This window comes from Coregonus lavaretus, assembly GCF_964263955.1.
Source record: "Coregonus lavaretus genome assembly, chromosome: 5".
NCBI lineage: Eukaryota > Metazoa > Chordata > Actinopteri > Salmoniformes > Salmonidae > Coregonus > Coregonus lavaretus.
Genome location: NC_139992.1, coordinates 24,026,346 through 24,051,610, shown reverse-complemented (window position 1 = coordinate 24,051,610; position 25,265 = coordinate 24,026,346). Strand labels below are relative to the sequence as shown.

Here is a 25,265-nt window from a genome sequence, read left to right as displayed (position 1 = left end):
TTTGAATTCAGGCTGTAACACAACAAAATGTGGAATAAGTCAAGCGGTATGAATACTTTCTGAAGGCGATGTATACCATATATATGGTAGAATATCATAGTAATCAAGTTCTATTTGCTTGGGAAAATGTCAGGGGATGCATTTACTCTATTGTTCGGGTTTTTGTTAGTGGTCCACTTTTTTGAAGATATGCACATCTTACAGAGAGTGACAGTTGTAAATGAATCAAAAACATGTAAATGAATTTAAATGTTTATTGAACTTTTGTGTGCTTGGCACCTGTATTTACAGTTTTTTAAAAGGCCTTTCAAAAGAATAATTTTGCTATTTCCCTTTTTTCTCACATTTGTTTTCATGATAGATTGGCCCATATAATTGTATTATTGCTTGGCACTTAAATACACTTATCTACAACACACCAAAACATACTATAATTACTCTGCTTTACTATTCTATCTTTATAACCTTTCACACAACAACTTTAAAGCTTATGGTTTTTGCTTGCATTCGCCATCTTATATATGCTTTTAAAAAGGTAATCCACTCAAAAATAGTGAAGCCATTCCAGTCTGTGAGGAAAGAAGTTGATAAGATTGTGGTGATTTCACTGTATTTCACTATATGTTCAGTGTCCACTTGAACAGAGCTTCTTGTCCAGCGTGTCCACAGAGGTGCAGGGCCAACAACTGGACCCCACCGTCGGACGGACACACATAGTTCCTCTGTCACCCTGACCTTTAGGTTTTTGACTTCATCCCTCCAGTATGTGCTGTATTATATTATATTCACCCTCTGTGCCTCGACCATCATCCTTCCATCATCCCATCTGAGTGGCCAGAGGGGAAAACCTTCATATTGAAATCCGTCATATTGATCCGGCACTGTTCATATCCACAACCCTCTCAGTTCTCTCCCAATGTTGCCACAACGTTATTGCATAATGTTCCATAAATGTCTTGTTAAAACTAGAGCAGTGGAAGTGGAGGTGAAGTTTCTGGATCACATCCTGTCCGGGGCTGGATATAGTCCATAGCAACAAGGCTGAGTTACTGTAGAGACTGTCATTACTATTGCACCATAACAGATTCATAGGTTCACTCCTGAGAATCCCTCGACAGTAAGAGTATGTGGTCTCCTCTCTTTCATGTATCCCCCTGTGTCCCCATGGTTGGGGTTAGGGTTCTAAACAGTCACTGAGAGTACGGTATATGGTTTCACTTCCCCTTTTTAACACTATTGTAGTAATTAAATAACAGTTCCACTTCCTTGTTTAAAGCATGTGGGGTGAAAAAAAAAAAAAAAAAACACAATGAGATGAAAAGTCATTTTTTGAAAGGTTCACTTTGTACCTCAGTATTACAAACAACGCTAAATGTAAAATGACTCAACATCAATTCTTAGTAGAAGATACAGAACTTGAAATAACAGGACAGTGAAAATTGGTGTCAAAAGTGGGATCTCAGTTTTTACACAATGTGCATGGACATCTGAGAGGATGAGCCATACTGACGGCCATCACAGGAGCCAGCCCCCTGCTGGCCAGCGGAGGGATTGCCAATCATGTGCATGCTGTCCATGCCACCGTTGGACAGGTATTGGCGCTCGGCAAACACCCCGGCAGAGGAGGAGGAGCATAGGAGGCCGCTCTGGGTCTTCTCAGGGCTGGCGGCCAGGCGAGGGGAGGTGGGGAAGTTGTATCCATACAGGTTGTAGGGATTGTGGAGTGAGAAGGTGTTGTAAGATCCCTGCTGTACATGGTGGTGGCCCCCGCTGAACATGTGGGCAGAAGAGGGGGAGGAGCCTGAGGAGGAGGAGGAGGAGCCAGAGGCAGAGCTAGCGCCACCCTGCATCACATACTGCAGCTGGGAGGCCGGGAACGAGGTGAGCTGACCTCCGTAGGCATCCATCTTCCCGCCACCGCTGCCGCCAGACAGAGAGCCGTGGCCACCCCCCTGCATGCCCGCAGCGATCAGGGAGGACGTCCTCTGGGGCAGGAAGGATTCAGACTGCTGGACTGAGGCCACAGCGCCCCCTGCTGCCTGGAGGCGTCCATAGGAGCTGTCGGCCAGGCCCCCGTAGCCCTGCAGGGCCGCCATGTTGCTGCGGGCGCAGGCCGGGTACTCAGACAAGCCCATGCTGCACAGCTGGCTCTCCCTGCAGCCCACGTTGAAGGTGTTGGGGGCCAGGTGGAAGGTGGGTGGGGAGCAGGAGGGGGACAGGAGGTGAGCTGCGCCAGAAGGGGAGGGGGCTCCTGTGCTGGAGGTGGTGGGAGAGGTGCCGGTGCTTCCTCCTGAAAAACACACAGGGACACACACACACTCAACGCAAAGACAGTGAGACAGAGCCAGCGCTACGGAGTGAAACAACAGAAGCATTGGCCAACAATCACACTCAGAGTATCTCTCATTTCAGCCATTCGACCTATCGCCGTCAGAATGTCTCATTCCAGCAACTGCTGCCATTTGATCTTAACCGGTCAAATATGAGAGCCCTGTTTAAGGCTGGTGCATAAGCCACTTAATTCACATGTATTAAAGAATTCGATATTACACTTACTGGTCAATTTCAGCTGACTTTACCACTTTCATTTCCTCAACATCTGATTTTAAGGACTAATTGCATGACATCATTACTTCTTTGAAATAGTAGTATTTATGGGATCCTAAACCCTAAAATAACAGTACTTGTTTCTGAGCATAAATGTGGCTTCAGTTTGGTACAGTACATGTCTGGTCAACAGAGCTCCGAGCTTGCCCCTTTTCTCAAAGAATCATGCATTCATAATTTAGACATGAATGGACATCTTGGCACAGGTTAACATGCAATAAGTAAAGCTTATGGAATCGACCGATAGCTGTGGGATATCACTCACATATTTCTTTATTAATGAGAATTTGGCCCGCATTCATTTGAATGTTAGAGAAATCCAGTTTGAAACCAACTAAAGAAAAGAAAAACTGCATAACTAACTAATTCAGGACTCTCTCTTGGCCAGGGTTCTGATTCTGACTGCACCATATGCCTTCGATAATGTTCAGCTCAGTTCTGCAGGGTTCTGTTGGCCAGGAGAGGAGGATATCATAGTGATGTCATGTTTTCCTCTCTGGTCGGGCAGGGGTTAGAGTAGCTTCAGCGTCGCTGAGGGGAACTGTTTATTACCCCGCTGGACGGGCGTCTGGTGCCGCTGGGGGGGACGGGAGTGGAGGTAGGGGGACGACACATGCTCCAGCTCCGAGCCCTTACGGCGCGCCCAACGTTCATCAGCGGCGCGAGGACTCTAATTAACGTCTAATCGGTTTGGAGGAGTTTGTGATAACAAACAGATGTCGGCACAGACAAAATACTGAGAGGTGTAACGTCATCATAACCTCAGAGGAAGGGGCGCTGAAGAAATCGGCTTGCTTTAAAGCATCGGGGTGATTCCACTCATGTCACAAAGCCGTCCAAAAGCCACAGTGTTCATTTAATAATTGTATTTCAAGGCCCTGCAGAATGTGAAAAGTTCTGCAGATTCCAAGTTAAAGGGAGGTGCCAAAACAGGTGGTGATGACCAGACTGATTAAGATAATTGACGTGTTGTGAGGTAAAGGAAAGATATGAAGTGACAGTGAAAGAGTATATACAGTGGGGAAAAAAGTATTTAGTCAGCCACCAATTGTGCAAGTTCTCCCACTTAAAAAGATGAGAGAGGCCTGTAATTTTCATCATAGGTACACGTCAACTATGACAGACAAAATGAGGAAAAAAAATCCAGAAAATCACATTGTAGGATTTTTTATGAATTTATTTGCAAGTTATGGTGGAAAATAAGTATTTGGTCAATAACAAAAGTTTCTCAATACTTTGTTATATACCCTTTGTTGGCAATGACACAGGTCAGACGTTTTCTGTAAGTCTTCACACACTGTTGCTGGTATTTTGGCCCATTCCTCCATGCAGATCTCCTCTAGAGCAGTGATGTTTTGGGGCTGTCGCTGGGCAACACGGACTTTCAACTCCCTCCAAAGATTTTCTATGGGGTTGAGATCTGGAGACTGGCTAGGCCACTCCAGGACCTTGAAATGCTTCTTACGAAGCCACTCCTTCGTTGCCCGGGCGGTGTGTTTGGGATCATTGTCATGATGAAAGACCCAGCCACGTTTCATCTTCAATGCCCTTGCTGATGGAAGGAGGTTTTCACTCAAAATCTCACGATACATGGCCCCATTCATTCTTTCCTTTACACGGATCAGTCGTCCTGGTCCATTTGCAGAAAAACAGCCCCAAAGCATGATGTTTCCACCCCCATGCTTCACAGTAGGTATGGTGTTCTTTGGATGCAACTCAGCATTCTTTGTCCTCCAAACACGACGAGTTGAGTTTTTACCAAAAAGTTCTATTTTGGTTTCATCTGACCATATGACATTCTCCCAATCCTCTTCTGGATCATCCAAATGCACTCTAGCAAACTTCAGACGGGCCTGGACATGTACTGGCTTAAGCAGGGGGACACGTCTGGCACTGCAGGATTTTAGTCCCTGGCGGCGTAGTGTGTTACTGATGGTAGGCTTTGTTACTTTGGTCCCAGCTCTCTGCAGGTCATTCACTAGGTCCCCCCGTGTGGTTCGGGATTTTTGCTCACCATTCTTGTGATCATTTTGACCCCACAGGGTGAGATCTTGCGTGGAGCCCCAGATCGAGGGAGATTATCAGTGGTCTTGTATGTCTTCCATTTCCTAATAATTGCTCCCACAGTTGATTTCTTCAAACCAAGCTGCTTACCTATTGCAGATTCAGTCTTCCCAGCCTGGTGCAGGTCTACAATTTTGTTTCTGGTGTCCTTTGACAGCTCTTTGGTCTTGGCCATAGTGGAGTTTGGAGTGTGACTGTTTGAGGTTGTGGACAGGTGTCTTTTATACTGATAACAAGTTCAAACAGGTGCCATTAATACAGGTAACGAGTGGAGGACAGAGGAGCCTCTTAAAGAAGAAGTTACAGGTCTGTGAGAGCCAGAAATCTTGCTTGTTTGTAGGTGACCAAATACTTATTTTCCACCATAATTTGCAAATAAATTCATAAAAAATCCTACAATGTGATTTTCTGGATTTCTTTTTCTCAATTTGTCTGTCATAGTTGACGTGTACCTATGATGAAAATTACAGGCCTCTCTCATCTTTTTAAGTGGGAGAACTTGCACAATTGGTGGCTGACTAAATACTTTTTTTCCCCACTGTATTATAGAAGATTGTAGAGATTAGGTCATAGTTTAGAGACAGTTGTACACACCTTGCTGTTTCTGCATGTTGGTGAAGTCCTCAAATGTGAGTGTCCTCACAGGCGGTCTCCAGAACGCATAGGTCTCCATGATCGCCTCCAGACCAGTCCTGTGTGAGAGAGAGAATGAGAGACTGAAACAGTGGAGAAAAAAAAAGAGGGTCAGTGTGAGGGACGGATACATAAAACATAACAAAGCCGGGGTAAGAGAAAGAGGAAGGAAGAGTTGTGACGGCAAAACAGATAGTCAAAGAGCGAGAGAGGGACGTAGAGAAAGGAAGGAGTGTAAGTGAGAATGAGAGAGGAGGGAGGAAGAGAAGAAGAAGTGGAGTCAGACTGGGAGGAAACTGGAGCCATTAAAATGTGCAGGTTTTTACTGTGATCATAAATCTGAGTGACGTTTCATCTTGAATCTGTACACGGTTCTCCTTACTGCATGATTTACTCCCGTGTGCGCCTCTGGGCCCTGTCCCAGGGAAACGAGGGCCTGTCCTGACCATGTTATTTTAGGGCCAGTAACTCCCGGGCCATTCCAGCTCATTTGCGCGCTACGCTAATCACACTGGCCCTGGCCATCAGTGCACTCATTCATAGCGCTCAGGACCAAAACCCAACAAATGAGCTCTGCCCTGTTTTACCTCATAAAGTCAAGTGTCACCAGTCAAAAAATCTAGTTGACGACAATCATAATTTAATGCCTGAGAGAGAGCTCTATATTAAGATATAAATTCATAGAGGGGAAACAACCCAGTAGTTAATTAACGAATCAGCTTGTGTAATATGTCCTCGTTTTAATTCATTTCAGTTCGCTATAATGTGGAATAACTGACAGTTTAACAGTAATGAGGTAAATTACTACTGTAATGCATTGATATGAGTAGAGTTAGGGGGATATGTGTGAGGATACATTTTCTGTCTATAGATATCTTATTTCTACATCATCTTTTCATCTGTAGTTTTCTGCAATTAAATTCTAATGCTAGTTCATAAATCAGGCACTCTATTGTTTGAAAAATGAAAAAAGATGTCTCAAATAACTGTGCCAATAATTCGCTCCAGATGGGAGGGGAGCTTTCATGTGCTGGGGGTCTGGTTCAGTGTTTTCCCTGTTACATATGATAATCTGGACTGAGAGCAAGAGCGAGAGAGAGAGAGAGAGCTCTCCCCTACCCAGAACCTGTGGTTCTATCTCAGATGTAGTGGGGTTTTCTTGGCTGGGGAGAGAGTGACTGATTTTATATGGAGCAGCATATGGGATTAGGAGGTATCTCCAGGGGATTATTTCCATATTAAAGGCCACGTTGGAGAAAAGGACCGATTTGCGGCACACAGCATTGCGAACGCTGAGACAGGTTGTATTACACGGACCTCGGGTTAGTGGAGGAATGTATACCTGTTTCTACCTGAATCCCGAAATCCTTTAGCAAATGGGTTGCGGTCGATCTTTAGTCTAGTTATCTGTGGGAAAGAAAAACATGACAATCAAAACAAATTACATACGACCGATGCACGTTGGAGAGGGGAAAAACGGGTCAATATAAAGATTTCAAAAGAAACTGAAGTGTAAATGAAAGAATGTTTGAATGAATAAAGGAATTCATTTTTTTTTAAATAATAATAATTGTCAATTTTCCATTCATAAACTGAATTTAAAGAGGAACTGAGAGCGTTTTACCACCTTACATCTCATTACAATATGTTTATATACTGTACACCCTCGGGAAGAATATAGTGAATTTTTTTTTACATTTTGTGACAAGTGAGCGTTTCACATTTTGATACATTCATAGAATGTTTGGGAATGACGTCTAGTCGGGTATTTGTGAAAATTATATATAGTAATATGAGTGGGAAAGCTGCCGTGCATTTGGGCAATTAATAGACACCGCCAAATAAAAACTAATAAAAACAGACCGGTGCACCATAACCAATCAGAGCTTCAGTTGGCGTATATGCAAATAACCCATTGCCATACTGGGGTATGCCATTCACTTTTATCTGTATGTTTACAGGCAGCTGCAACAGCACGACTTTAGAAAGAGCCAGATGAGCTAAAATGAAATCTAGTGAGGGATAAAGCCCAGACAAAAGGGAAAACGGTCAGATTTTTCAGCGTGTAGTTGCACTGATATGATGGGGAATAGTAGCCTGCTCGCTTGCCCTGCTGCAGCCTGCCTTCCAATACCAGCTTATGTCCCATAACCCACGTTTTTGAAAACTGAATGGGATTTACCAGCTTGCTTGCCTGCCTGCCAATTTGATCGATGACAAATACATTTGATTGACAACTAAGAGTTTCCTGTGGATAACAGTCGTTCAAGTTCAGAAGCGAGTCACATTTCTTGTTAGCTAGCTAACCAAATGACACCTGCAACTTAGCTGTGCCACCGAAGCTGCTAAAAACTTTTTGTGTGATGACATTACATCCTAGCTACATCAAGGCTCTGTGTTTTTAGCTTGCTAAATAAATACATAAATAAATAAAATAGCATATTAGCCACATTATGACTTATGATCATTGCCCATGCTAGTTTGATTGTGTTGAGATATCCACCTTACTTTCACCCTTATTTGTGCATCAGCCGAACGGCTTCAGGCAGCAAACAATGTATGAGTTGTGATTTACAACCTGATAGCAATTTTTATTAGACTGCCAAGCATTGTATTAGTTAATTATATTAATCATGCATTGACTGCATCCATCTATTCTGCCAACAATACCTGACTATACGTAATGGAATTTTGAGTCAAATATAACAATTTTTTTTAACCTCTTACAAAGTTGGTTTTGAGGCATAAACTGTGAATTTGATATTTTGGACTGATATTATGATTGTCTGTTTGTTTCATTCATATCTGCAAAGTAGTTAAAACGGTGTCAGTTCCACTTTAAGTTCACTTCCAGAATTGACTCAAATTAAACTTGAATTGAACCTAAGGCTGGTGCAGATAGACCAATTGAGTGGCAACAGCATCGTAGGAACAAAGAGAAAGGTGTCTGGCCTCAGACCTGTTGGTTCTGGTAGGCGGTGACAGTGGTGAAGACAGTCTCAGGGAAGCTGAAGGTCTTCACTCCCTCTCCGCTGGGAACAGGCTTGGTAGGGGACAGGTCACTGCTGAAGTCCTTCCTGATCACATGGACACGAGGCTGGTACTTATGCATGGAGTGGAGGATGATCTGAAACCACAGAGAGATTGTAATGGTTACATTGTGTGTGTGTATGTGTGTGCATGTGCCTGTGTGTGTCTAAACAAGTCTGAGTTCATATCAGGGTTGTATGATTAAGAAGAACACAAGTCCACACTTCTGATGAGAGAGGTGGTAAGGTAAGTATTTAACACCAGAGAGCAGAGCTGAGGCTTCCGGCTATGGTGGCCCAGCCTTCCCTCTGGCTCGCTGTCTGCTCTTGATTACATCCCGAGTGAGAAAGCCTCCCTGGAGCCGCAAACAACTAAGTGGGTCATTTCAAACAGATTGGGGAAACAATAACGTATAACATTGACAGTAAATGTAATATTCCAGCCCCCCATCCTCTTCACCTTGCCCCACTGCTCGGTCCAGGGGACCCCCAGTTAGGGCCGGGGTTCTGAGTCAGGTCAAACCCGCCTCAGTCACACATACACACACTGAGCTCACAACAACACAGAGCAGCCCAGGGACTTATCTGACAGATCTATTGTCAAAACAATACATGTAGTAATGTCATTAAAATAATAGGCCTACTGTAGTTATGAAGTGATTTCAGTTACATACACTGCTCAAAAAAATAAAGGGAACACTAAAATAACACATCCTAGATCTGAATGAATGAAATCATCTTTTTAAATACTTTTTTCTTTACATAGTTGAATGTGCTGACAACAAAATCACACAAAAAGTATCAATGGAAATCAAATTTATTAACCCATGGAGGTCTGGATTTGGAGTCACCCTCAAAATTAAAGTGGAAAACCACACTACAGGCTGATCCAACTTTGATGTAATGTCCTTAAAACAAGTCAAAATGAGGCTCAGTAGTGTGTGTGGCCTCCACGTGCCTGTATGACCTCCCTACAACGCCTGGGCATGCTCCTGATGAGGTGACGGATGGTCTCCTGAGGGATCTCCTCCCAGACCTGGACTAAAGCATCCGCCAACTCCTGGACAGTCTGTGGTGCAACGTGGTGTTGGTGGATGGAGCGAGACATGATGTCCCAGATGTGCTCAATTGGATTCAGGTCTGGGGAACGGGCGGGCCAGTCCATAGCATCAATGCCTTCCTCTTGCAGGAACTGCTGACACACTCCAGCCACATGAGGTCTAGCATTGTCTTGCATTAGGAGGAACCCAGGGCCAACCGCACCAGCATATGGTCTCACAAGGGGTCTGAGGATCTCATCTCGGTACCTAATGGCAGTCAGGCTACCTCTGGCGAGCACATGGAGGGCTGTGCGGCCCCCCAAAGAAATGCCACCCCACACCATGACTGACCCACCGCCAAACCGGTCATGCTGGAGGATGTTGCGGGCAGCAGAACGTTCTCCACGACGTCTCCAGACTCTGTCACGTGCTCAGTGTGAACCTGCTTTCATCTGTGAAGAGCACAGGGCGCCAGTGGCGAATTTTCCAATCTTTGTGTTCTCTGGCAAATGCCAAACGTCCTGCACGGTGTTGGGCTGTAAGCACAACCCCCACCTGTGGACGTCGGGCCCTCATACCAGCCTCATGGAGTCTGTTTCTGACCGTTTGAGCAGACACATGCACATTTGTGGCCTGCTGGAGGTCATTTTGCAGGGCTCTGGCAGTGCTCCTCCTGCTCCTCCTTGCACAAAGGCGGAGGTAGCGGTCATGCTGCTGGGTTGTTGCCCTCCTACGGCCTCCTCCACGTCTCCTGATGTACTGGCCTGTCTCCTGGTAGCGCCTCCATGCTCTGGACACTACGCTGACAGACACAGCAAACATTCTTGCCACAGCTCGCATTGATGTGCCATCCTGGATGAGCTGCACTACCTGAGCCACTTGTGTGGGTTGTAGACTCCGTCTCATGCTACCACTAGAGTGAAAGCACCACCAGCATTCAAAAGTGACCAAAACATCAGCCAGGAAGCATAGGAACTGAGAAGTGGTCTGTGGTCACCACCTGCAAAACCAGTCCTTTATTGGGGGTGTCTTGCTAATTGCCTATAATTTCCACCTGTTGTCTATTCCATTTGCACAACAGCATGTGACATTTATTGTCAATCAGTGTTGCTTCCTAAGTGGACAGTTTGATTTCACAGAAGTGTGATTGACTTGGAGTTACATTGTGTTGTTTAAGTGTTCCCTTTCATTTTTTTGAGCAGTGTATTTATTACATATTTACATGAATAACAAGCGAAAGCTAATCATCTTGGCTAATCACCCATGCGTCAATCTAAGTAACATAATAAAAAAAATCCCCATCAAAATCCGTCAGTTTAAGCTAGAGATATATTTGTTGCATGGGCTGCGTCTCAATCCACCACATCCGCCTATGTCGGCCTTCCGCATCTGCGGTGGAAGGTGGCCGAGCTACAGAGGTGTTTGTCAGACCATGAGACATCCCGAAAATCGGTCTTCTCATGAAAACATCTGTACTATTATGACCAATCTATGGAAAGGGGAGACTCTCCGTTTTGCTCTACGACCCACACAAGTGTCACAGGACTCGTCTGAAGGTAACCCATATAAACAAATGGAAGTATGGAGGTAGTTTTGTGCCAACAAAAATAAGGGGTTAAATATGTGTCCAAAAAAACAAAAAGATTTCCTGAGCTTTCTTATATCTCCTAGAGACATAGAACAGACACTTTAAAACTTTATGATACATTTTTTGTCTGTGTTTTTTGCCATTTATAAACGTGATATTCAATGCGTTTTTCTATGGGCTATAGTAGTAAAGGCCAAATTCAATATTTTATCCCCAAAAAACATATACCTAAAGGGGTCCTAAAATTCTAAATCAAATAGCTAAATGATCCATGGTATGACCATCTTAAAACAATTCCATATGTTAGGCCCCCCCAACGGCTTAGAGTTTTAGAGGTTTTTAAGAACCAATAGCCCTGCTTATCTGATTCAGAGGGGTTGAGTTAAATACGGAAGACACATTTCAGTTGAATGCATTCAGTTGTACAACTGACTAGGTATCCCCCTTTCCCTTTCCCTTATTATAGCAACCACTGTTGATGGAGAGGTTTGATAGTATGGCAAGTCGGAGGAAGAAGAGAAGAGTGATGGGACAGATACCCGCCTATCTGCGATGAGGTTTCCCACACATGAAGTTCCAAAGTTAATTTCCTCTCGCCTCGATGCCTCCAGCGGAACAAAGGCCTTATAACACAACTGTGGGAGAGAAAAAGGGGCCATGCCTAACTCCCCCCAAAAATACGTGCCCACTGCTGCATCTAACACCCATCTGTTATTACATTTGTCAGAATAACGGAGCTGCGATAACATCAGCTGGCCGGGTGGAAAACAGGCCCATATGAGGACCTGAATGTGCCAGCCCATCAGCGCCTCACTAAGCTACATGAAGCCACTGGCAGCCATTTTGAGAGAAGATTCTAAAAATGATGTATCTCTCCATCATGGCTGCATAGGTTGGGTCCATCTTGAGTAATTACATTACCTGGCATCACTAAATCAGGACCTCTATGGAGAAATTGATTTGCACTGGCTCTTCTGACTGTTTCAACAACGTCAAGGCCCCGTAATAAAAGCAATCTGGCCTGTAACAGCACGGAGTTCATGTCATGAGGAGATCCATCTTGTGCCATAACTACATCAATGCTGATCGACTATTTCAGCATCAGTCGATGAAGACCGCAGTAGAAAAAAAATAGTATTCTTCTCTAAGAATAGTCTTATCTACACATGGGTGGGGTGAAGTAAAATGTATGCACTCACTAACTGTAAGTCGCTCTGAATAAGTGCATCTGCAAAAATGACTAAAATGTAAGTAAATTCCCATATTACAATGTAAAACACTTTGAGAAATACTGAAACAGTACAATTACATCTTTATATTAGTGTACAGGTGTAAAAGTGCACAGGTGTAGGAGAGAGGCAAGAGTATGGTATGTCAAGTTAAGCCGGCTCACCGGCTCACTCACATGGCCCTGGTCGTCCAGCTCGTTGTTAGTGAGTTTGAGTTTGTCGAAGCTGACCACCTGCCTCATCCAGGTGTCTCCAGAGGCCAGGGAGTCTGGGTGGATGTAGACCCGCGGGGGCACTGGGGAGTCCGCGTTCCCCGCCACCATCCACTTGGAGCTGTGATACACATACCTGGAGGACAGACACACAGTGACAGACGTATCAGCACCAAACCTTATTTCACATTTGATTCTCTGTTTTTTTCCACGGGTTTTACATATGTTATTGTGAAGCATTGTAGTCATGGAGTTCATGTGTCATGTGTTGCAGAGCTTGCTCACAATAGAGATATCAAATATCCCCACACATACTACATATGCTTTTAACGACATATTCACAATTAAGCTCAGTCATAACATTTTACGTTAGAGTACAATATGGCTGCCCTGCCCAGCACAGAGCATTCCCCTCACTGACTGACTGACGCAAGAGAGGGACTCCAATCCACTGTAGCCCCAAGCACAGCTGTTTGCCTTTAGTTCTGTCCATGCGCACAGTTGAAAGTGCTTAGCTGCAACGCTTCTTCCAAAGTCTTCACTCAGCGACAAAACTCTAATTTGGCCTCTTTGTTATTGTCTAGCAGCGTTACACCACCCTCTTGGTCTCTCTCTCTCTCTCTCACACACACACACAGCCTTGACCACCCTGTACACACGTACACACTCTCTCACCTCTTTAGCACACAAGAAACACGCACACAAACACACACCAGACCAAACACACACACACACACACACAGAATGCCAGGGTTTGTGTAATTTCCTGTTTGGAGTGCTGTTTAGGGTTAAGCTCTATGTAACAGGGAAAGTGTTGAAGAAGAGAGACCTTAGCCCCAAACAGGACTGGAAATTTGATTAGCCCCCTTTCATCTTCCATAAATCTGCCATCTGACTCCCGCACAATCAATAAAGACCTGACTTTATGTGACACCATTTGGACAGATGAGGGTAGCCTAGCCCCCTCATCCAACACCACACACACACACACACACACACACACAACATATGTATGCATGCAACTCAAACAGATATATACTTTTATGGACACACAGAAATTCTGACAGACACACACATTAAAAGACTCACACACACTTGCCAAACCCAGGCTGTACTTTATATTGGGTTACCTTAACTGACAAAGTAAGTATCACTATTACATTACCCTACAGCAGGGTCCCCAACAGGTATATCTATTTTTTCTTTCGGAGGGGGGACATAAAAGACTGTGAAAACACCAGGAAATCCGCTCCAAGTGATTTACATTTTTGGAAATCTGTTCCCAAATATTCCCTTACATAATAGAGAGACTCTAGATCGTTTACAAATGTAAGCAAGGTTTGAAATGATTATGTTTCGGCCCCCCGACCATCCGCTAAAGAAAAAAATGGCCCGTGGTTGAATCTAATTGATCATCCCTGCCATACACGGTTGACTGGTGTGTGCTCAGAGTTTACATCATTAAGTCAAGTCCTCGTATGTGAACGTGTTTTCGTATGTGTGTGTGTATGAGAGTGTTTTCAAATATTTGAAGAGTTAGACAGTGCTGGTGTCTGTTTGTGATTCAAATTTAGAACATACCAACTGTCCACATAAAAGACAAGTAAAATATGGAGATTTAACAAGCCCAGTATAAATGAGACACTCCTGAAGAGAGGCAGAGAGCCTAAGTAAAGCAAGTAAATTTCAATAAAGACTATTTCCAGACCCCAATTCTATGAGAACTATGAGACATTCCAGTTACAGCTCGGAGCTCAGTTTGCAAAGCCCTGTGGTAAAGTCCCCAGCCAGGAAGAAAATCCTATTTAATTTTACAAGATCTTTTGGCTTCTAAAAATCCTCCATAATATGTTGGTTCTCTAGACCGTCGCCTCGTAGACAAATGCTTCAGTCAGTTAGAGAGCCAGGGTTCTATGATCCTACAATGAAACATTTACATAAATAAACAACTGGGGAAAATAATATGAATGCATTGTTAAAGTGGTTCCTCAAGTCCTGTTTATCAAATAAAATGTAAACATAGTAAAAATGTCTGTAACAATAATATAACATTAATGCATGTTATTGATATATAAACTGAAGATGTACTCCGTTAAATTAGAGAAAAAATTAAACAAAGGCATTGTGACCCATCTGTAACACTGCTATAACATTAATGAAACTATGACACTTCGCCATTTGTCTGTCGCTCTGCCACATCACCAATGTATGACACATTAAACTGCGTCCTTCAGCTGAGGTAGTACATTAAAACAATATCTTACATCATAAGAATTGTATTCCACCGTGGTCAAAGAACCAGGTTTACGGTAGAAAGATGTTTTGCGATTTCCATAGTGAATAAAGCTATCAATATTATGGTCTCACTCTAACCATACACACATCATATGATAAATACTGTTCATTCTCCTCTCCTATGGTCTCTTTCTCTCCAGACAATGTGCTCTATGCCAGAAATTCATTCAGATACTTTGGCCAGAGATATCCATCATAAAAACCTATCCCCAAGATGGACATACTGTAAAGGTCATTGTTTCAGGTTCAATTCAGATTTATGTGCATATCTGCATACCATTTGAAATGTGCAATGATCTATCTATGCTTTTTGGGTTTTTGGGGACTACTCTCCATCTTAAAATACACAACAACTATTTATCGGCTATGTTGTCCAAGTTGGGGGTAGAGCCTATTTTGGTTTGACTGAATGAGAACATCAATATCAGACATGGAGAGTGTCATGTTCCAATAGCATGTGTTGTGTATATATCTGTACATCCCCGTGCGATAGCACACACGATAGTACACACCCATCCGAATGAGTGATGGCAAGTTAGGAAATGTTAGGAAGTGCTAAGAAGTGTGAGCATACCTTAGGAAGATAGGAGCATACCTGTATCTCTTATTGTCCACAGGAACAATGTCCATGGCTATGTAATACTGCTGATGGGAGTCCAGACCCACAATCTTTACTCTCATCGCAGGGAACATCCGCCTGAGAGAGAGAGCGAGAGCGAGAGAGAGAGAGAGATATTAGAAATATAGCTTGCAAAGTTGAATATTGGATTATGAGTATCACCCTTAAAAAAGGAACCCTGCAACATGTAGACATTAAGTATACAGTAATTCCAATCATGCCACTAGAAATACATTCTAGTGCATGCCACTGGGCAAATCACTGGGCAAATTCATAAGACCCAAGAGAGGGACATGGTTTAAAGTTTGACCAATGTCTTGCCAGTCATATAGCTAATTTTCACCCCTCATAACAGCGCTTAGACACATAATTTTATGATAATTCCTTAAAATGTCTGTATCAACATTCCATGTCTTCATTAAATAAATATTATTCAGATGAAAGAAAGTAAGTCATTTCATCCTCAAAGAAGATTGAAACTGTTTTAATGCAGGAGCTAGCAACAAACTCACTCTTCCTTGAAGATATGCACCCAATCATGAGAAGTTTTTTGGTAATTCGACGCAAACCAAACCATGAAAAACAAAAGAAGCCATATTAAAAGTAGGACTGCACATACACAGAGACATTTTCAAGTTAATTCCTTGTTTTACACTTCAAAAGCTGCATTTTTCTTTTCATTTAAACGTCATAAATCTTTGCCCTCATAATGACAAAAGAGGTCTGTTTTCTTACTTCCTTTCTCCTCTGAATTTATAGGCTTATTATTAGCAGAGGCATGAAATACACGCAGCTAGTCGTGTAAACTCTACTGCATTTAAACAGGGACTGATTATATTTATGGGGCGATTAACAACGTAAATCTGATTCATGAATATCACAAAAACAACGTTGATCATATATTGTTTAGGTAAATCAGATTTATGGGTTAACTGAAAGTTGGTGTACATGTGTTATTAAAACAGAAGAACAAACGGGAAAATACAAACCTACAACTTTACAATACAAATTTAAAATGTTATGTAATTTGATAGAGGCCTACCAAAAGAACATTAAACACGCAAACAACTTGGTCCTTGCCATTTCTCCATAAAAACATGTAGACTAATTGGTCAACATGATACATTGACGAAAATAATCATTGGATAGCCTATCTAGTCTAACGAAATGGAAAGCATGCTTTTCAAATGAGAAGACTAAGAGAAATATGCGCATCCCCGTGTTAGGCCATATATAGCCTATACTGCTCTGCCCTCACTCCCTTCTAATGCATGTCACATATACAGAGGAATTATTATAGGCCTATTTTTGTTAAATGTGATGAATATCATACAATTTTCTGCAGTTAAACATCATATCATAATATTTTATGTTATTAAAGGTAGTAGGCCAATATTAGCCTAAAAGTAATAATAATAATAATAATAATAATAATAATAATAATAATAAATGCCATTTAGGAGACGCTTTTATCCGAAACGACTTACAGTCATGCGTGCATACATTTAACGTATGGGTGGACCCGGGAATCGAACTCACGGTCCTGGTGGTGCAAGCGACATGCTCTATCAACTGAGCAATACTGGACCATACATGGTTGTAGATGTGGAAAAATCAAAAGGCTTGATGCTGATGATTTTACTGGGCCTCTATTTCGCTTTTATTGACAATAAATGGTAGCCTAAAACACAACTAATATTCCTGATTAATGACAATTATTTAAATATATTTTTCAACAAAAATAGTCAGAAAAGGGAGTTGAAATAAGCAACTGGGCAAGTCGAATTTCACGAACCAGAGTAAAATAAAGTGGCCTTTAAAACTAAAACCCGTTAGGTTAGATTTTAGATGAACACCTTCACCTTTCTTAAACCTAGTTTTGAAATAAACAAATGATGTATTATAAACCATAGGCCTACAGAAGACGATATGCCTTCACAGTGTTTTTCATTTGTTTTATGGAGGAAAAAGTCATACCCACGACCGCTTTATTGCTAGGCCTTCTTCGTGAATCAGTCGACTACATAAATTCATCGTTCGCCTGTTGCTTGATCGTTAAATTCAAAATGGACGGGAAATACCTGGTGTTCCTGGCGAGGGGGAAAGGTCTTCATGAGAACAGTGTAGGTTAAGTTATATACTCGGCTTGGGTTGTAATTGCTGCCCAAAAGAGCAAGAAAACCAAAAACATGTTTCAAAGAGATTAATTTGAAACAGTTCCTTTCTTCCCCGGCTATTCTCTAACATCAGCCATGGAATACCCTCATATGTCATGTATGGCCTGTGATTACAGAGCGGCCCTCGCGTGTCCGGAGCCCTTGCCCCCATGTGCAACACATTAGCACCCCTCAAAAACATGCGTGCTACAGGGGTAATGCATAGCGCACGGGCGTCTTTTGCGCAAAAATAGGCTACGTGTGTGTGTGTGTGAATGTGTGTGTCACCTTAGAAAAAAAGGTGACATCAAACCTAAAATGATTATTTGGCTGTCCCCATAGGAGAACCCTTTAAATAACCATTTTTACAGGTAGAACCCTTTTGGTTCAAGGTATAACTATTTTGTGTTTCATGTAGAAACCTTTCCACAGAGGAACCAAAAAGGATCCCTTTTGGAACCCTTTTTTCTAAGAGTGTATCTTAAGTGCAAGAAGAAAATATAATAATCAGCGGAGTCCTTTAAATCATAAATATGCAGCAGCTACTTTACCTCCCCGCTTTCGTGATGATCATCTCCGTGCCAATTTCATGGAAGCGCTTCCAGAGGTCCGCGCACTGCAGCTCCACCTGAATCTCCTCCATTGAGGCAGTGGGGGACAGCTCGCAGGCCGCCGGGGCCAGGTCCTCGGGGGAGCCGAAGGAGCACGACGTCCTCTCCGCCAGACCCTCGCCGTCTGAACCGGGGCTCGCCTCCGAATCTGTGGAGATTAACACGATTATGAAAAAATGTAGCCCTGGTAAAGCGGGGGCCTCAGGAAAGTTAGTTGAGTATTGACGGTTGAGGCCAAATCATCTGCAGCATGAACTCCGAGAAAGCACTGAATCTGACTCACTCAAATCATATTGGTTTGGTTGGATTTCAAAGAATAAAATAGAAATCTGACTCTAAAACTATTCCGTTTGCGTTTGAAATGTCATAAAGTAACCACAAGGGTAACGCTTCAATCAAACGAAATGTGCATTTTACATGAAAGAACGCCCACCAACAAAATTCTAAAAGCTATATTTAACCCAACTGATTGTCACGCCAACTACAAACTGTAATTCATATCACTATGTCTACATATGTCATATATTAACAAAGCTATATTTTCCCCCAATGAAATCTCTGGCAACACAATAAGAACAAATACAATAGCAAAATAAATGTATAGCCTGCATAAAGAACTTGAATAGTCAACGACATTTTCCAGAATAACTGTTCCAGATCTTAGCTTCCAAAGAAACCTATAGGCTTACATTACTGGCTGCAACATTTTATGTTAGACATTGAGAACACTATGTAGTGAAAAAAACATTTAGCCATGTATCAGCTCATAAATATGTATTTGTTTTATTCTATACAGCCTACTGTAAAGTTATGAATTGTATATTTCAATTTCTTATTAATGTACTTGTCTCCTCCTTATGTGCCAATATGTAATATGATATTATTTATTGAGGGCCCTGACATGAGTAGGTTGTTTTGGCAGGACACACCATGCAAACAGGGTTTTATGCAGATGCAGGACTGCTGAGAGACTGGAGTGTGGCCCAGGACTAACCACCAAGTGATCACGACCCCAAAACAAGAGACAAGAGCATGGAGTGGAGACATGAAGACACTGCAGGCAGGACAGCTCCACCACAGAGACAAAGAGGGAGATGAGTGAGGTGCAGAGAAGGGGAGTGAGAGATCCTTTCAGTATACTGTAATGGCAGTGATGACTCTCTCTGTGTGAGCCAAGGAACATGGCAAGACAGAACGACTGTTGATTGACCCATACAGCCACCATGCATCCAGCAGCCAGCAGCCATCAGCCACACAGCGGGCCAGGCCAGAGATCTGGGCCTGCTCAGCGCCATCATGGCTGCTGCTGTTGTCTCGGCGCTTTACTGTCATCAAGCTACACCGCGTCCATCCACCAGCACTCACCGAGTCACCATGCTGTCCCTCACATGTCACCAGACCAGTCTCTGTCCATCACAGCTATCCCACTGTCCCCCTCCACACGGACAGCCTGCTATCAGTCCCACCCACTATAACCAATAGGTACAGAGCAGAGCTACAAAAGTGTGAGAAAAACTACACACATCTGTCCCACATTACACAGGATATTGCTGGGTAGAAATATGCATATCAAGAGAATGAGAGAGATGGAGTGAGGGACAAATAAATAAATATATTGAAGGAAGTAGCACTTCATGGCAGCTTACAGATAGAAAGGTGGAAGCAGAGTCAGAAATCTGGTGCTAACCTTAAGTGCATGACTAATGCTGACTAACTAGACAATCATAGACAGTAGTCAACCTCGGCTAAACTGTGGAGAACAGCACCCACTTTTTCAAAACCCAAATTAACTAACTTGTGGTTAGGCAAAGAGAAAGCAACTTGCGGGGAGCCTCAATAGATGGAGAACATAGATTCTCTCCCACTGATACTTCTACCACGTCTAAAAAATAACAATAATGCCGTCTTCTGTTTGTTAAAGCTTGGGTACACACAAGAAATCCAGCTCGTTCAATGTGAATAATAACAGCTTGTAGGTGCAAAGAATATGGATTTCAGCTTATTATTCTTACAGAAACTTATTCACTATGTGATTATCTAATTTGGACAAAAAAAAATTACAAATATATATATACTTTTTTTACGAACAAAAATGTTTGTGATGATTGAATTGGAACAATGCACTGGCTATTCATATAGTATGACTGCATATGTTCATTGGTGATTGTTGCAACACTTCCTTTACAAGGTAAAGACCTTTCTATAGGAACAAGTTTATGAATAGAAGACGCATTTAATACAGTTGTAACAGAGTGGGTAAGTAGCAATCTACCAACCATGAAATCGCAGAGTAACCCAATCCACAAGAATCAGAGCCACCTGTTTCCGCCTGTAATTAATTCAGGCACATGTTAGGGAGAGGCAATGAAAGAAGGATTAAACCCTTTTAATAGTGCAAACAAACATCTGTTGGTTTACATTTAGGCTTTTCTCAGAGGCATCATTTTCAAAGTTGGGTTTCTAACATACAAAATGAGCAGCTATTTGCATTTTGTGAACGAGGAATCATCACCCCAGAAGTACCAAGTGACAATGTATATATCATATATTAGGCTATATAATATATTATTATATAGAATAGGTTAACCATATTGAAACCTCAGAGTTAAATGAAGTACGGACAGAATAATCACAAAATCACAAATACAGGGCTCAATTTTTTTTATAAAGATTAAACATTCTGTCTCTTAAAAATCAGTGTAACTCCATAGACAAAAAAAAAAAAAGTGTACATGGTTATCCATAATACAGATTCCTAGTGTGAGACAGAGACCGCTGTCCAAGCCATGTAGCAGGCCAGTAATAGGTTTAAGAGTGAGATTAAAGATAATCTATAGTGATATATTTCCCAGTCTGAATGTTTACATTTATTTGTAAATCCATAAAAAGAAAAGCAGTTTCTCTCTGTCTGACACACGCAAGTGCACGCACACACACACAAACTGCTGACAGTGCTGATATTTACATTTAAGGCAGGCAATTTAATATTGACAATAGTCCTTGCTTTGGAGGGGAAATTCTGCAGATAGGCCTACATGTGCTTGTCTGAAACGAAGGTAATGTTTGTCATACATGCTGGCTCTCTGGGAAACGGGATTGTTTTTTTTATTTTATTTTTAAACGGGATTGTTATTAATCCAGTTTAAACTATTGTGTGGTGGTGGTTTTCTTACACTTTTGATCTTTTTTTTCCCCATGACGTGTCTTTCAATAAGAATGTTATTTGACCATGTCGGTTTGAAAGCCTCACATGGAGGCAAAATCATTATGTAAAAAGCCTAAACCGCACAAACTGACCACAAAGACTAGCTGTTTTCAGTGATGGCTGGTCTATACGCGTCAACTGGAGGCTAGTCAAGGCTGGATACTCACACTGCTTGCGACGCTGCCAGGAATCTAGCTCCTATATGACTTGGAGCTCGCGAGACAATGTGCCTTTTCAATCAACGACGACTCTAACTTAAACGACCCATGTGAAACCGTGGAGGATGTATAACCTGTCCTTGACTGACTGAATCGCAGTTAATGGTAGTACTGATACCCTGCATCTCAGCTGTGAACAAATTTTGTTCGGTCCAACGCATTTGTGAGGCATCCCCCAAATTCACAACACTTGCTGTTGCGCATCACGCGCCAGACAACAGCCTCTGTGCGTGAGGGTCAAGTCAGCCTCTAAAATGAACTGTAAAATTAGAAAATACATGTGTAGGCCTAGATCATTAAGCCATGCACGTGACGCTAAATTAGGTTTCTAATTAACCAAATAAGATATTTTCTATGTATAGGCATATAGTCTATAATGCAAAAAAAAAAAAAAAGGAGCGAAATATCAAATAGGCTATTAGTTTGAGATCCTTTTAGAAAGAAAAAAAATGTAGGCCTATTTGATAAAAAAGCAGGAGGGACTTCGCGCTTTGTCTATAGGCTACTAGGCCTATTGTGAATCCATTTGTAATGGGAATTGTAATATTGAGACGTTGGTTTACGTGTCTGTTGAAATTCAATGTAGGCTATAATGAGCTGAGAGGAGATATATCATTTCATATTAGGCTTATGATTCATATATGTGGCCTGAGAGGGTTAGAATGGGATATGGAACATTAAATTCAAACCTGCCCCAAATCCCCCAAGACGTAGAAAAGACGAGACAGTCAATTAATTTTGTGACATTTCGCCTATTAAATCACATATTAGTTCGTTTTAAGTTTGCATAAAAAGGCCTAGGCGTCTTCGTAAATAATTTGGAAGATTCTATTATTTAAAATGATAGGATATGCCCATCTTGAATCTAATGTGACTTGCGTCATAGGCATGCAATAACTTTGGCCTATTGCAAATTCGGATAGGCCAGGCTACTTGTTATTACAACATTTGCAACAAAGAAAAAGTGAAAACAAATTGTTTACCTAAAATATATTTGCGATTTAGTATTATCAAATGTTTTGACAGTAATAAAAAGCCTGCGTGATTTATAGGCCTTAAAGATTAGCCTGAGCCTCTTGATTTGGCGATTTCGGCTTACAAAATTAATATTATCAATTTGAATTAAATAAACGTTGATATCCAATTCTGCTTTAGACTATCCTTATAGGTGATTGCTGAGATTGTCAAAAATTGACTGAAAGCTGTGATTTTTTCCTTCGCAATAAAAGTTATCGAATGAACCCATTTTCAGTAGGCTAGGACACAAACTCAGGCAGAGGTTGCGTGTCCGTTCAATTTTATATAGATACATAGTTTAGCCTATACTATTGGAAAAATAAAGTAATAAAACATAATAATAAAAATAGTTTAAACGTAGGTCTACGTTTTATTGGCCTATTGTTTCCCAAATAGGAAGAATGACGGCGTTAGTCTAGGCCTATAGATATGTTGCACGAAATTAGAATAGAAAATGCAGGGCACACAGGCTAACCAAGTGAAAACAACTTGCACACATAGGCCTACACTTACACAGACGCATTGTCTCATATTCTATTTGAACTCACACAAAAAAATGTATACGTATCCCAGATGTGGCTTGTGATGGCTTATTTCTACATATTGTGCCAAGCTCCAAAAATGCATGATTTGCATTGAATCACAGAAACTACACTAAATCGTTCTGCCAATATAGGCCTACCTCATCTCAGCAAAACATTTCTCCCAATTCAAGACCATCTAAATAAGTAAATATGAATTACAACTGACCATGTATCCACTTGAGTCACTAGCATGGTCAATTGTATTGTATCAAGAGAGGCACGCGTGAAAGAGTGACGGGGCAAATTTACTCAGCTAGGCCTCTGCAAATGGAGAGGGGACACAATGGTAATATAATGTTTAACGTAACCATTTATCATATGAATGAAGATAGCCTAATTGTGCAATAAGAACATGAACCGTGCTCTGCTGCAGTAGGCTACTGCGTTTTTCTGCGTGCGTCATGGTCTAGTGACGCCTTGATCAGACCGACAGTGTCATTGCATTCTGATACTCCTGATACTCCTCTGTAGCTCAGCAGGTAGTGGGTTCGATCGCCGGGACCACCCATACACAAAAAATGTATGCACGCATGACTGTAAGTCGCTTTGGATAAAAGCGTCTGCTAAATGGCATATTATTATTATTATTATTATTCATTTCCATTTATCCAACATATGCATCAAATTGTATGCGTAGACGTGACAGAAATACACTAAACAAAAATATAAAGGCAACATGTAAAGTGTTGGTCCCATGTTTCATGAGCCGAAAGAAAATATCCCAGAAATTGTCCAAAAGCACAAAAAGCTTATTTCTCTCAAATGTTGTGCACAAATGTGTTTACATCCCTGTTAGTGAGCATTTCTCCTTTGCCAAGAAAATCCATCCACCTGACAGGTGTGGCATATCAAGAAGCTGATTAAACAGCATGATCATTACACAGGTGCACCTTGTGCTGGGAACAATAAAAGGCCACTCTAAAATGTGCAGTTTTGTCACACAACGCAATGCCACAGATGTCTCAAGTTGAGGGAGCGTGCAATTGGCATGCTGACTGCAGGAATGTCCAACAGAGCTGTTGGCAGATAATTTAATGTTAATTTCTCTACCATAGGCCATCTCCAATGTCGTTTTAGAGAATTTGGCTGTATGTCCAATTGGCCTCACAACCGCAGACCACGTGTATGGCGTCATGTGGGCAAGCGGTTTGCTGATGTCAACGTTGTGAACAGAGTGCCCAATGGTGGAGGTGGGGTTATGGTATGGGCAGGCATAAGCTACGGACAACAAACCCAATTGCATACTATCGATGGCAATTTGAATGCACAAAAATACTGTGATGAGATCCTGAGGGGGGAGGGGGGGGGGGGATTATCTGTGACCAACAGATACATATCTGTATTCCCAGTCATGTGAAATCCATAGATTAGGGCCTAATGAATTTATTTAAATGTACTGATTTCCTCATATGAACTGTAACTCAGTAAAATCTTAAAAATTGTTGCATGTTGAATTTATATATTTTTTCAGTATAGTAACAAAAGGTGAATGTTGAAATGTTGTTGCTCACATTTCCAGTAAAAAATTTGGATTAATGAATAAAGTTTGACTGCAGAATTTATTACGCATCGACACAGTCGGTCTGACCGACGCGTGACAGGCCAATTAATTTGTTAAAACGAAGGCATTTATACAAAATAAATATTTGGGGTTGGTTAACTCCTTTGATAATTTATGCAAAGTTAAAACACCACTATTATGGTATGATAGTTAGGCTGTGTTAAACTACTACATTATTTATGGACACTATTAGTCTACAGAAGTTCTATATTATTCCACATTAGTAGGCCTATCTGAGGAAAACGTTATAAGTAGTTATCTTAGAGACGGTGATGAAATAGTAGCCTTTTTTGTATTCCTCTTTTCCGTTAGATAGGCCTATCCGTAGTTTTCTGATGGAACATAACAATATTTAAAAAAAACAAAGTATGAAGTGATGGTGGTTATGCACTGACCGGGGTCGATATCCAGACAATGCACAGGGTCGTCACCGTCTCCTAATTGTCCGTTGTTGGCGAGGCTCTCCATAGACAACTCCAGATCCTTTTCCTCCCAGGCCCGGAGCTTTCTCTTCTTGTTTGACCCGATCAGGGCTTCCACCGAAAAGGCGTGCGCTCTTGAGCTCAGAGCAGCAGCAGATCGCCTCCTGTCACTCAT

At 41.9% G+C, this 25,265-nt stretch overlaps 1 protein-coding gene across 1 annotated transcript; it reads right to left on the bottom strand.

The window, feature by feature from the left end:
- Nucleotides 1-1,466: 1,466 nt before the first annotated feature.
- LOC311129106 (T-box transcription factor TBX15-like) lies at nt 1,467-25,265 on the bottom strand (the record flags this gene model as incomplete). Its single annotated transcript, XM_084161389.1, has 8 exons — nt 1,467-2,290; nt 5,266-5,363; nt 6,647-6,711; nt 8,264-8,431; nt 12,367-12,538; nt 15,293-15,394; nt 18,024-18,231; nt 25,064-25,265. The coding sequence occupies 8 exons, from the start codon at nt 25,263-25,265 to the stop codon at nt 1,467-1,469; spliced, it is 1,839 nt and encodes a 612-aa protein (XP_084017515.1).